Source organism: Vipera berus (assembly GCF_964194415.1).
Source record: "Vipera berus genome assembly, chromosome: 7".
NCBI lineage: Eukaryota > Metazoa > Chordata > Lepidosauria > Squamata > Viperidae > Vipera > Vipera berus.
This window is the reverse complement of record NC_138209.1, coordinates 26,386,677-26,401,686: the sequence shown is the minus strand read 5'-3', so window position 1 is coordinate 26,401,686 and position 15,010 is coordinate 26,386,677. Positions and strand designations below refer to the sequence as shown.

At 39.5% G+C, this 15,010-nt stretch overlaps 1 protein-coding gene across 1 annotated transcript in view; it reads left to right on the top strand.

Moving 5' to 3' along the window:
- Positions 1-15,010, top strand: part of MND1 (meiotic nuclear divisions 1) — a 62,775-nt gene that overhangs the window by 44,728 nt on the left and 3,037 nt on the right. The window contains exon 7 of the mRNA XM_081332325.1: positions 14,964-15,008. Within this exon, the coding sequence (XP_081188451.1) occupies positions 14,964-15,008 (45 nt within the window). The remainder of the gene's footprint in view (positions 1-14,963; positions 15,009-15,010) is intronic.

The following is a 15,010-nucleotide window of genomic DNA, read 5'->3' as shown; positions in this document are numbered from 1 at the left end:
GCAGAAAGTGAAGAGGAACTAAAGAGCCTCTTGATGCGGGTGAAGAAGGAGAGTGCAAAACTTGGGTTGAAACTTAACATTAAGAAAACCAAGATCATGGCATCCGGCCCTCTCAATTCCTGGCAAATAGATGGGGAAGAAATGGAGGTAGTGACATATTTTATTTTCCTGGCCTCCAAGATCACCGCAGATGGGGACTGCAGCCAAGAAATTAAAAGACACTTGCTCCTGGGAAGGAAAGCCATGGCAAATCTTGACAACATACTAAAAAGCAGAGACATTACCCTGCCAACAAAAGTGCGTATAGTCAAGACTATTTATTTATTTATTTATTTGTTTTTATAAACCGCCCTTCTCCCGAGGGACTCGGGGCGGTGTACAGAGGAAGGAAGGTATACAGATTGAACAATAAAAAACAATAGTAAAAACAAAACTGTGACCCCAATTAAAGCTATCATGCCAGGCCGGACTGCTGGAACAGGAAAGTTTTTACGTCGCGTCTTCCCAGTTGCAATGTATGGCAGTGAAAGTTGGACCATAAGAAAGGCTGAGCACCAAAGAATTGAGGCCTTTGAACTATGGTGCTGGAGAAGACTACTGCGAATCCCCTGGTCTGCAAGGTGATCAAACCGGTCAGTCCTAGAGGAGATCAACCCTGACTGCTCTTTAGAAGGCCAGTTTCTAGAGTTGAAACTCAGATACTTTGGCCACCTAATGAGAAGGAAGGACTCACTGGAGAAGAGCCTAATGCTGGGAAAGATTAGGATAGATAAAGGGGACGACAGAGAATGAGGTGGCTGGATGGAGTCACTGAAGCAGTAGGTGTGAACTTAAATGGACTCCAGAAGATGGTAGAGGACAGGAAGGCCTGGAGGAATGTTGTCCATGGGGTCCCGATGTTTTGGACACGACTTTGCAACTAACAACAACAAGGTAAGCATTATCTCTTGCCGCAACATGTATTATGGATTTCTCTTAAATTTGAGAAAATGCATAAGCAAAGTCACATCTGCCTTTACAGTTCATAGCAAGAAATATTAAAAGCTAGCATACAGTTGCAAGAAAAAGTATGTGAACCCTTTGGGATTATGTGGAGTTTTGCATGAATTGGCCATAAAATGCGCTCTAAACGTCATGTAAGTCACAACAATAGAAAAACAGTCTGCTTAAAATAATACTACACAAACATTAGCTGTTGTCATGTTTTAATTGAACATAAGATGGAAACATTCACAGTGCAGGGTGGAAAAAGTATGTGAACCTTTGGACTTAATAACTGGTTGACCCTCCTTTGGCAGCAATAACCTCAACCAAACGTTTCCTGTAGTTGCAGATCAGACCTGCACAACGATCTGGAGTAATTTTGGACCACTCCTCTGCACAATTCTGTTTCAGTGTAGCAATATTCTTGGGATGTCTGGTGTGAATCGCTCTCTTAAGGTCATGCCACAGCATTTCAATCGGGTTGAGGTCAGGACTCTGACTGGGCCACTCCAGAAGGCGTATTCTGTTCTGTTGAAGCCATTGTTTTGTTGAATTACTTGTGTGCTTTGGGTCATTGTCCTGTTGCATCACCCATCCTCTGCGGAGCTTCAGTTGGCGGACAGATGGTTGTATGTTTTCCTGCAAAATGTCCTGATAAACTCTGGAATTCATTTCCCCATCAATGACAACAATCCGTCCAGGCCCTGAGGCAGCAAAGCAGCCCCAAACCATGATGCTCCCTCCGCCATGTTTTACAGTGGGGATGAGGTTTTGATGTTGGTGTGCTGTGCCTTTTTTTCTCCACACATAGTGTTGTGTGTTTTTCCCAAACAACTCAATTTTGGTTTCATCTGTCCACAGTATATTTTGCCAGTAGTGGTGTGGAACATCCAGGTGCTCTTTTGCAAACTTCAAACGTGCTGCAATATTTTTTTTGGACAGCAATGGCTTCCTCTGTGGTGTCCTCCCATGTACTCCATTCTTGTTTAATGTTTTCCTTATTGTAGATGTGTCAACAAAAATGTTAGCATGTGCCAGAGATTTCTGTAGGTCTTTAGCTGACACTCTAGGATTCTTCTTTACCTCATTAAGCATTATGCGCTGTGCTCTTGCAGTCATTTTTACAGGACAACCATGCCTAGGGAGAGTAGCAACAGTGCTAAACTTTCTCCATTTGTAGACAGTCTGTCTTACCGTGGACACATGAACATCAAGGCTTTTGGAGATAATTTTGTAACCCTTTCCAGCTTCATGCAAGTCAACAATTCTTGATCGTAGGTCTTCTGAGAGCTCTTTTCTGAGAGGCATGGTTCACATCAGACAGTGCTTCTTGAGACCAATTAAAACATGACAACAGCTAATGTTTGTGTAGTATTATTTTAAGCAGACTGTGTTTTTCTATTGTTGTGACTTACATAACGTTTAGAGCGCATTTTATGGCCAATTCATGCAAAACTCCACATAATCCCAAAGGGTTCACATACTTTTTCTTTCAACTGTATACCTAGACCTCTATGGAACTATATTGTTAAAAAAATGGTATTTGAGTATTAATCAGCATGCATTGTAAAATCTAATAATGTCAATAACATTGCTATTCAAAAACCATTTGTCAAGGATTAAGTAACAAAAGATACAGCTTGTCTTTTACTTAGTTTGTTGAGCACTTGACTTTGTGTTCAGCAGTGGAAAGTGATCTAGAAAATCTATTGCTGTATTTTTCAGTTTTACATAACCACACAGAGCAGTTCCCAGTTTCCATCTCCTAGATATCTGGATAGTAATTAGCTTGTGTTTATTATTTTGTATTAGTGCATATACTGTTGTTGTTGTTGTTGTTAGCTGCGAAGTCGTGTCCGACCCATCGCGACCCTATGGACAACATTCCTCCAGGCCTTCCTGTCTTCTACCATCTTCTGGAGTCCATTTAAGCTCACGCCTACTGCTTCAGTGACTCCATCCAGGCACCTCATTCTCTGTCGTCCCCTTCTTCTATTGCCCTCGATCTTTCCCAGCATTAGGCTCTTCTCCAGTGAGTCCTTCCTTCTCATTAGGTGGCCAAAGTATTTGAGTTTTAGCTTCAGGATCTGGCCTTCTAAAGAGCAGTCAGGATTGATCTCCTCTAGGACTGACCGGTTTGATCGCCTTGCAGTCCAAGGGACTCGCAGGAGTCTTCTCCAGCACCATAGTTCAAAGGCCTCAATTCTTTGGCGCTCAGCCTTTCTTATGGTCCAACTTTCACTGCCATACATTGCAACTGGGAAGACCATAGCCTTGACTATACGCACTTTTGTTGACAGGGTGATGTCTCTGCTTTTTAGTGTGCTGTCTAGATTTGCCATGGCTTTCCTCCCCAGGAATTGAGAGGGCCAGATGCCATGATCTTGGTTTTCTTAATGTTAAGTTTCAACCCAAGTTTTGCACTCTCCTTCTTCACCCGCAACAAGAGGCTCTTTAGTTCTTCTTCACTTTCTGCCATTAGAGTGGTATCATCTTTGGCTGCATAGCACATAGTCAATCTGATTTCTGTGTTGACCGTCTGGTGATGTCCATGTGTAGAGCCGTCTCTTGGGTTGTTGGAAAAGAGTGTTTGCTATGACCATCGTATTCTCTTGACAAAATTCTATCAGCCTGTGCCCTGCTTCATTTTGTACTCCAAGGCCAAACTTGCCTGTTATTCCAGTTATCTTTTGGCTTCCTACTTTAGCATTCCAATCCCCCATGATGATAAGGACATCATTTTTTGGTGTTACTTCTATAAGGTGCTGTAGGGCTTCATAGAACCGGTCAATTTCATCCTCTTCAGCACTGGTGGTTGGGGCATAGACTTGGACTACTGTGATATTGAATGGTTTGCCTTGGATTCGAACTGAGATCATTCTGTCATTTTGAGGATTGTATCCCAGTATTGATTTTCCTACTCTTTTATTGACTATGAAGGCTACTCCATTTCTTCTGAGGGATTCTTGCCCGCAGTAGTATACCTGATGGTCATCTGAATTAAATTCACCCATTCCTGTCCATTTTAGTTCGCTGATACCTAAGATGTCGATGTTCAGTCTTGTCATCTCTTGTTTGACCACGTCCAGCTTTCCTTGATTCATGGATCTTACATTCCAGGTTCCTATGGAGAAAAAATCTTTACAGCATCGGACTTTCCTTTCACCACCAGACATATCCACAGCTGAGCGTCCTTTCGGCTTTGACCCAGTCGCTTCATTCTTTCTGGCGCTACTAGTACTAGCCCTCTGCTCTTCCCCAGTAGCATATTGGACGCCTTCCGACCTGAGGGGCTCATCTTCCAGCGTCATATCGTTTTGCCTTTTGGTACTGTCCATAGGGTTTTCATGGCAAAGATACTGGAGTGGGTTGCCATTTCCTTCTCCAGTGGATCACGTTTTGTCAGAACTCTCTGCTATGACCTGTCCGTCTTGGGTGGCCCTGCACGGCATAGCTCATAGCTTCATTGAATTACGCAAGCCCCTTCGCCACGACAAGGCAGTAATCCATGAAGGGGGTGCATATACTACAAAAGTGGAAAAAAAGAACGGAAAGCAAATTCTGCCTTTTCATCATTTGTGAGCTAGCCATTTGTTTCAAGTTTAAACTGATACCATCAGTTCATCTCGTAAAAATACTGATAATTATTCAAGATTTAACTTTTATATGTAGCTTAATAACACCATGCAAAAATGTGGAAAATAAAGAACAGAAGGCCTACCAAGATTTCCAGTTGATATATACTGTTTAGGATAAATGGTGACCTTATGAGCAAAAGTTCACAAGCTTCTTATGACAATTATATTGCTCTTTCAGGGACTTTCCAAGGATTCATTTGATCACTACTAACCACTGTATCCATTGACTTTCCTTTTTGCTTTTCTTGCCAAGCACAGTAATTCTTTTTAATCCATCATGCATTCACATCAAGTATTTAAGTTTCTTCTTGCTGATTCTTGTCTCAAGGGAGCAATTAGCCTTTATTTGATCCAGAACTGATTGACTGTTTCTTTTGCAGGCCCTGGTACTCTTTCTAATGATCTCCAGATCCATAAATCCAAGGTGTATGTTTTTCAGTCTTTCCCAGTCACGTTTTCACAACAATCCCATTACTATTAAAAAGACTATGCTTTAATTATTCTGATCTTTGCTGTGATTGAAATGTCCTTATTTTGTATGATCTTTTCTAGGTTTCTTTGCCTTCTCTACAATTACCATCTCTATATTTGCAACTATTCCATCTGTTTTAACTGTGAAGAAAAATTCTCAGCATCTATCAGATAAAGTCTCTCAAGTTCATTTGAAGTTGGACTTTGGCTAGGCAGGTTTTTTGGGAAGTGAATACAACACATCTGAACCCTGTTATCTGGGAGGAGTTTGAGCCAATTTATTCTGAAGAAGTGAATAGGGTCATTGCAGCTGTGAGCTTGGTTACTTGTATTCTAGACCTATGCCCCTCTTTGTTAAAGCTTCCTGGAGGTGGCATGTGACTTGGTCCAAATGGTGGCTAATTCCTTTTTGTAGGAGGGGGTATTCTTCTTGCCTTGAGGGAGGAGATGTTGCTTCTCCTTCTCAAGAGACCTTCCTTGACGCAGCCTTCCTAGACAACTTTTGTTCAGCCTCCAACCATTTGGAAAGATTGATTAAGGGGTAATTCCCAGCTTCAGAGAGCCATGGATGAAGCAAATTATTTGAGCCCTTTTCATTCTAGGTTCAGGCCAGTGTATAGCACAAAGATGGGATTGGTTTCATTTGCTGATGACCTTTGGAGAGTTTGGGACAGGGATATTGCAACTGTCTAGGTCAGGGGTGTCAAAGTGCCGGCCCGCAGGCCAGATGCATCACGCCAAAACCATGCCCACCCCATTGCCGGCAATGGGAAAAAAGTCATGTCATGTGACGTTGCGAATTTGACACCCCTGGTCTAGGTTTTCTTGCCACAACATGTATTATGGATTTCTCTTAAATTGAGAAAATGCATAAGCAAAGTCACATCCGCCTTTATGGTTCAGAGCAAGAAATATTAAAAGTTAGCATACATGTATACATTTTGAACACTACTCTTGACAGTTCATAACAACAATAAAACCCAGTAATTATATCCTGATTCTATCCTGGCAACTGGGTAAAAAGCCAGGTCTTGATGGTCTTCTGAAAGGCTAAAAGAGAAGGCTGCCAAATCACCCTGGGGATTAGGGGTTCCATAATTCCATAATATATTCTGAAATAAAAAAAACCCAACAAAATTACTGCTTTCCACTTCTTTACCACGAACTATTAATTCAGCCAGTGTGCAGGTTTATATTACCTTTGTCAAGTCAGCATTTAAGTAAATCAAATTTTCCATTTTTTTCCTTTTACATTTATAAAGAATTAATTCTTTACTCTTGACTGATAAAATAGTATCACTTTCATGTCCTAATTTGCTCGTTATTTAGTTTTGACTCCAGTTAACTTCTTTGAAATTCTGATTTCTGAATTCTGAAATTCCAGATAGATGTAGACTTAATTTAATTTACATTTTACAAATACAGGCGCCTTTTTTGTTAGTATGCGTCCAGCTTTGAATTTTATTATCTAGTCAAATTCTGCATTTTATTAAGGTTTCACAAGCTATATACAGGTAATCCTCGACTTACAACAGTTCATTTGGTGACTATTCAAAGTTACAACACTGAAAAAAGTGACATGACTGTTTTTCACACTTATTACTATTGTGGCATCCCCATAGTCACATCAACAAAATTCGGATGTTTGGCAACTGGTTCATATTTATGACGGTTGCAGTGTCCTAGGGTCATGTGATCAGCTTTTGCAACCTTCTGACTAGCAAAGTCAATGGGGAAGCCAGATTCAATTAACAATGTGACTAACTTAACAACTGTAATGATTCACTTAACAAGTGTGGCAAGAAAGGTCGTAAAATGGAGCAAAACTCACTTAACAAATGTTTCACTTAGCAACATAAATGTTGGGCTTAATTGGGATCATAAGTCGAGGATTACCTCTATAGTGTTATAGCAAAACATAATACTTGCAGAACACAGAGAAGCATATATGCAGCAGTTATGCTAAAACCGTCTTGGTAGGTTCCTGCATTATAGGTCAGAAAGCCCCATACTGCACTAATTATAAAATGTATACTTATAAATAGCATATTAATTGGTATAAATCAGCCTTATTTTAAATGGGATGTGTGTGTCTTTAAAATGAATGGATTTCTATTTTATAATACTTCACTAATTTTGGATTCACCCTTTTAAGTTCAATTTTCCAATTTCTGTTATCGAAGCAAATGTATATCTTAAAAATAAAAATTATTGTACTTTAGAATTCACTACTTTTTATTGTCAGCATTTGAATAGGTTTTGCCTACAATAGGTTACTGTTCTAATGACCTAGAGAACAGTCATTGCTTTTACAGTAGTTGTCTCATTAGTTAAATACAAAGAATTATTCTTTCAGAAAAGTACCTGGCTGCAACTGCAGGGCATCAATTATAATTTTAGAAGGTACTGGAATAAATGAATCCAAGCCAAAGATAGAGTAGCCTTACAGAAATGTTTTCTTTAATGGTGGGGGAGGATTTATCACATATGGTGTTATTTGATAACTAAGTTGAAAGTATTTCAGGGTATTTTGGCTATTGTTAGCTGAAAAAGAGACTACAAAATTTGCTTATTGGTGGATATTTGCAAGCTGACAACTCATACTGGTCCAAGCTACTTCTTGTTTTGTAAATTCAGCTATTTATGCTTGATGTTTTTCCCGGTCAAAAGTTTTTTCTTTTTCCTTTTTCGTTATTTCACTACATTGCCAGTATATTCTCAATGAAAATTCAAATTATACTTATATTTTTTATTAAAGTAATAATTTGTTATTTCATGATACTCCACACTTTCTAAAATGACAACTTCATTTAAAAAAAGGTTGATGGTCTAATGCATTTAGATCTCTTTTTCTGTTCTTCCCCTTTCCCCTTTTGATTATAATAAATCCAATATTAATACCTAAAGATAGAGTATGTTCTCAAATACAGCACCAGTATGGCATAAATTTTCTCTTGTTAATTGCCTTCCCACAAACTATTTTTCTCTATTGAGTGCTGTTTCTAAGAAATATGTTGGCAGTGGAAAAACTACTGGAAGAATTTTGAATGAATAATGTAAAGTTATTTTATTTTCTTTCCAGAAATTTATAACTGGAACTATATTTGTATTATATCTGCAGTTGATCCTTCATACTTCTCTTTTCTTGCTGTGTTTACCTTGGTTATATGTTTTTGTGGAATTAACACCTACAATTAACAATTACTCTTTCAGTGGCACCGAATGAATGGTTCTTATGACCAAAGCTCAAAGTTCCAAGTGTCACATCATCCTTTCAATAACGTGATTGTGATTCAGGCACCTACGTGGTTGCAGCATTGTATGGTCACCTGATCCAAGTCAATGGGGAAGCTGGAAGGGAAGGTTGCAAGTTGCTCCAATAACTTGCTTCTGTAATATTTTTTCCTAAGGAGCCCACTACAGAGTACAAGATTAGTTGCATGTGCACACTCCCTGCCTGCAATCTGTAGAACATGCCTGTTTGCCCAATATTTGCACAGCACTACAACAGCCCTTTCCTTTGGGGCTGCACTCATTAGCACTCATCCATCTGCTGGCCTGCTTGCAAGCTGCCCAGGGCCTGTGACTTCATGCTGGCTTCCCCATTGACTGCTTGTTGTAAGAGAGCAGTCTTCCAAGGTCACAAGTCATGGTCACATGAGGTCCTGACTTAAGGACCTGCAAACTCTGCTTAATTATGGCAACAAGGACTACCGAGATTATTGTCACTAAGCAATGCAGTCACGTGACATCACACGTTACAACCACAACACTTCCTGTTGGAAAGTCCAGTCCCAATTGCCTTTGTAACTTGAGGACTACCTGTGTCCCTGAGGTAGGGGAAGGCCTGCTCCTTTTAAATCTGCTCCCCCCCCCCACACACACAATATACTTCTTGATGTGCTTCCAAAACTGCTACCCTCACTTGTAGGTGACTGCTGCTTGTAAATTCAGAGATAAGAGCAAGTGCAAGGAACAGAAGGAGGGAGGATAAAGGGTGCCTATCTCTTTAGGAGGTTTTCTATTCTACGGAGGCTTCTAGTTTTTCTGCTCCCACTATTTTTTTCTGTTCTGTAGCAAGCACAGAGCTTTTCCAGTTGCTTGGGTGGGCTCTCTCTAGCAGAAAAGCACAAGGGATAATAGAGCCTCAGAGCCTCATGGCTAGAGAATGAGTGGTCCTGCATAAGAGCATCTGGAAACCTACTGGTTTCCCTCAGAGTATGGATAAGAACGGGATTGTATTGCATTTTCTGGCAGAAAACTCCATTTGCTGTCAGATCAACTTCATTTAGCTTTAACGTGCCTCATTGGAACAGAATCGGAACAGAGATAGAAAGTCCATGTGATGACATGTCCTGAAGAATTTTTTAATATATCTCCATGGCCTGAGAGCAAGAAGGGTATCTTAATAACACTTAAGCAAATAACTGTCATACAAAGTTGATGAAATTGCTGCAAGTTATTTATGTGACTTCTGCAATAAAAAATTGAGTGTTCTATCTTTGTAAACCAATGGAGTGGTGCTTTAAAACAAAATTTTGTTTCATGTACATTGGAAGCTTCAGATAGGTTTTATACAGGATGGTTAAAATTAACTCAGGAGTTGGAACTTACTCAGAGTTTGGTTTTAGTCTGTAATCCTATTTTGGGCCAACACTGGTAAAATAGTTAACATTAATTTGGATGTATCACTATGGACATCACCAGACGGTCAACACAGAAATCAGATTGACTATATGCTCTGCAGCCAAAGATGGAGAAGCTCTATACAGTCAGTAAAAACAAGAACAGGAGCTGACTGTGGCTCAGACCATGAGCTTCTTGTTGCAAAGTTTAGGCTTAAATTAAAGAAAGTAGGGAAAAGCGCTAGGCCAGTCAGGTATGAATTAAATCATATCCCTGTTGAATATACAGTAGAGGTGACAAATAGATTTAAAGAATTAGATCTGATAGACAGAGTGCCTGAAGAACTATGGACAGAGGTTCGCGACATTGTACAACAGGTAGCAACCAAAACCATCCCAAAGAAAAAGAAATGCAAGAAAGCAAAATGGCTGTCTGAGGAAGCTTTGCAAATAGCTGAGGAAAGGAGGGAAGCAAAAGGCAAGGGAGAAAAAGAAAGATATGCCCAATTAAATGCAGAATTCCAAAGAATAGCTAGAAGAGATAAGGATGCCTTCTTAAATGAACAATGCAAAGAAATAGAAGAAAACAATAGAATAGGGAGGACCAGAGATCTTTTCAAGAAAATTGGAGAGATGAAGGGAACGTTTCATGCAAAAATGGGCATGATAAAGGACCAAAATGGCAGGGACCTAACAGAGGCAGAAGAGATTAAGAAGAGGTGGCAAAATTACACAGAAGAACTATACAAGAATGAGCTTAACGTCCTTGATAATCACAATGAGGTGGTCACTGACCTCGAGCCAGACATCCTAGAATGTGAAGTGAAGTGGGCCTTAGAAAAGCTGAGCAACAACAAAGCTAGTGGAGGTGACAGTATTCCAGCTGAGCTATTCAAAATCTTAAAAGACGATGCAGTAAAAGTGCTACACTCAATTTGCCAGCAAATTTGGAAAACTCAACAGTGGCCACAGGACTGGAAAAGATCAGTTTACATTCCAATTCCAAAGAAAGGCAGTGCCAAAGAATGTTCAAACTATCGCACCATTGCACTCATTTCTCATGCTAGTAAAGTTATGCTTAAAATTCTACAAGCTAGACTCCAGCAGTATGTGGATCGAGAACTACCAGAAGTACAGGCAGGATTTCGAAGAGGCAGAGGAACTAGAGATCAAATTGCTAACATACGCTGGATCATGGAGAAAGCTAGAGAGTTCCAGAAAAACATCTACTTCTGCTTCATTGACTATGCTAAAGCCTTTGATTGTGTGGATCATAACAAACTGTGGCAAGTCCTTAAAGAGATGGGCATACCAGACCATCTTATTTGTCTCTTGAGAAACCTATATGTGGGCCAAGAAGCAACAGTGAGAACTGGACACGGAACCACTGATTGGTTCAAAATTGGGAAAGGAGTCCGGCAAGGCTGTATACTGTCGCCTTGCCTATTTAACTTATATGCAGAGCACATCATGAGAAAGGCAGGGCTAGATGAATCAAAAGTTGGAATTAAGATTGCCGGAAGAAACATCAACAACCTAAGATATGCAGATGATACCACTCTAATGGCAGAAAGTGAAGAGGAACTAAAGAGCCTCTTGTTGCGAGTGAAGAAGGAGAGTGCAAAACTTGGGTTGAAACTAAACATTAAGAAAACCAAGATCATGGCATCCGGCCCTCTCAATTCCTGGCAAATAGATGGGGAAGAAATGGAGGTAGTGACAGATTTTATTTTCCTCGGCTCCAAGATCACTGCAGATGGGGACTGTAGCCAAGAAATTAAAAGACGCTTGCTCCTGGGGAGGAAAGCCATGGCAAATCTAGACAGCACACTAAAAAGCAGAGACATCACCCTGTCAACAAAAGTGCGTATAGTCAAGGCTATGGTCTTCCCAGTTGCAATGTATGGCAGTGAAAGCTGGACCATACGAAAGGCTGAGCGCCAAAGAATTGAGGCCTTTGAATTATGGTGCTGGAGAAGACTCCTGCGAGTCCCTTGGACTGCAAGGCGATCAAACCGGTCAGTCCTAGAGGAGATCAACCCTGACTGCTCTTTAGAAGGCCAGATCCTGAAGCTAAAACTCAAATACTTTGGCCACCTAATGAGAAGGAAGGACTCACTGGAGAAGAGCTTAATGCTGGGAAAGATTGAGGGCAATAGAAGAAGGGGACGACAGAGAATGAGGTGGCTGGATGGAGTCACTGAAGCAGTAGGCATGAGCTTAAATGGACTCCAGAAGATGGTAGAGGACAGGAAGGCCTGGAGGAACATTGTCCATAGGGTCGCGATGGGTCGGACACGACTTCGCAACTAACAACAACAAATCACTATTTATTCAAGATGCCTATGTTTGTCTTAGAACTGTAGATTTTAGAGGTCTGGGGTCTGGCTAAAAATATAAAATATTTGCAGGGAAAATCTACAACTGATTTGCAGCAATTTTATTTATTGTCTATCAATATTTTTCAGAGGAACAAGGAGGAACATCTTAATACAATAAAACTTTTTGAATTTCTGTTTTTACTGTCTAAGAGGATTTCTTAACATGAGGGTTGCAGATCCGCCTGGACTGTATGACCATTTTTTTACAGATAGAGTTGCAATAGAGAGCAAGGGAAAAGGACTATGAAGAAGGAAAAAGTTGCAAGAATGCCAAGGCACTCAAATACTAGGCTAGAAAGGAAAGAGAAAATGGGCTGTGGTTGTTATCACACTCTGTCTGCATGGGAGTAAAGAATGAAAAAAGTTTATTGCCTGCCAGCTTTTTTGCAAGCTGCAGCATTTTGAAGCAGGTTTTTTACTTCTCTTTTTTTCTTCTTTGATTTCAGTGAATAAGAATAGTTACGTACAAAATGGGACCCAAATTTTAGAAATTATGTAAAAGCAAGCAAGTAGATCCTATTACAAATAGTGTTTCCAATTTTAAGTATTTTTGCTTATTTCCAATAAAACAGATTTATAAAATTGTAAAGTTTTATCATTAATTTATTTGATATTTTGATTAAAATATGATTATTAAAAGTAAGTGAGATATTTATTTTTGGTCCTATGGTATCTCCAGTGAAATCATAATTTTATTCATGATTCATTTTATCATTTCAGGGAATACATATATTTTAGATGAGAACCTGTCTTTGTAATGTAATTTACAGGATCCTTTTTTCTTTTCTTTTTCCTTCCTTCCTTTAGTTTATTTTAAATTTATTATTATATTTTTTAATCTGAAGTTATATGTTTATTTACTGAATTGTTTAGCATACTATGTTTCATTTTAAAAATGTTTTTGTTTTATAGTCAAAGTCAAAAATATGGAAGCTTTTCTAAATACTTGCACTTTTTTTTAAAGCAGATGTATGATCTCATCTGCAAGTTTTAAATAAAATAGTTCTTTATGTTATAGGATTTAGAGTTGGGCACTTATCCTGCCACATATTTAACAGTTCATTTTGCAAATTAAGTCTTGCTAATAGTGTAAATTTATAACAAGAAAACATTTTATGTTGCATTAATTTTTCTCATTCCTAGAGACAAACTTGTACATTGACCATTACCATTAAAGTGCTGGACAGGTACTGACAAACCAGGGCTATATGTGGATGTGAGAACTATAAATAATTTCAGGATCTCACTATGGAAGCCTGCTGTAGTATGCAATTCAGAAAATTTATTTTATTTATTTATTTTAATTCCATTTATATCCCGCCCTTCTCCGAAGACTCAGGGCGGCTTACAAGCTTAGCAGTAGCCTTCATTCTATGTATATGCCTGCTTATTAGGGCTTTCGCCCCCCCCCCCCAAGCGGCATTAAAATCTTATTTGCTATAAGAGTAGTTTCCATGTGTCCCAATAGCCCCTTTCCCACAATCTTTTGAGTGATCATAGGCTAGCCTAGAAATATTTCTGTATTATTTTGGTATGTGATTAAATAGTCTCATAAAATGGATGTATATATTTTAGGTGTTTAGCAGTGTAGTCTGTTTCTATAAGCAATCAAACACATTGGTGTAGAACAGGGGTGTCAAACTCAATTTCATTGAGGGCCACATCAGCATTGCAGTTGCCCTCAGGGGGCCGGGTGGGTATGGCCTGGGTGGGCGTGGCCTACTGGGTGGGCATGGCTAGAGTGCATATGGCCTACTGGGTGGGCATGGCCAGCTCTACATCATTCGCATCAAGGGTGCCTATGGGGGCCTGGGCAGGAGTGGGACAGATCTGAGGGTCTCTGGCAGGAGGAGGGTCTCTGGGCCAGGGCCAAGGCAGTGGGGGCCGTTCCCTCACTGTTTCCAGGATGGCTTCGTGGGCCGGATCCGGCCCCTGGGCCTTGTGTTTGACATGTCTGGTGTAGAACTTTGTATACAGAAGCTTTTTCAGCATACACTTATGAACTTTACTAGCTGCCAATTCCCATTTCATAAATTCTCCCATAGCAGAGGAATTTGAATAATGAGAATATATGAACTGGAACATTAAGAGCCTTGGTGGAGTAGTGGGCTAATGCCTCCTTAAGTAACACCAGCTGCCTGCAATTAGTGCAGGTTCGCATCCCACCAGGCTCAAGGTTGACTCAGCCTTCCATCCTTCCGAGGTAGGTAAAATGAGGAGCCAGATTGTTGGGGGCAATTAAGCTGACTTTGTAATAATGCCGCTTGGGGTGTGTGTGTGAAAGCCCTAATAAGCAGGCATATACATAGAATGAAGGCTACTGCTAAGCTTGTAAGCCACCCTGAGTCTTTGGAGAAGGGCGGGATATAAATGGAATTTAAAAAAAAATTAAGAAGTTGCCCCAGTAATTTATAACAAATGAGCAAGGGATTTTACAAGATTCTGTAATTCGTCAATGTTTTGTTTTGATGAAAAGTAGTAATAAAAGCATTATTTATTATGCATCACAGAATTCAGATACCCTTTTAAAATTTTTGTGTTTAAGTGTTTCTTCTTAGAGCATAGCTTCTTCTAATTCAGTGAAGCACTAAAGGATTCTTATTTTCCTATAGTACAGCAAGATATGTCAAAAAATTTCCGTTGTAACTAGTAGAAGCCATTACTTCAGCATATAATTTCACTTTGATGTAACTTCACTAATCTTTGAGAATTGGTTGAATATTAACTTCAAAAGAACAGTAAAACATTTTCAAGTTATTTAAAATGTATAATAAGTTGGAAAATATAGTTTTATTCTTTTGAATCTGTTCAGTTATTGATCTAAAGAATTGCTTCTATAAAATTTTATTTCTTTTTCTTTTTAGGTCAAGGAAATAAAATAGCTAAGGAAGCAGCCAACAGATGGACTGGT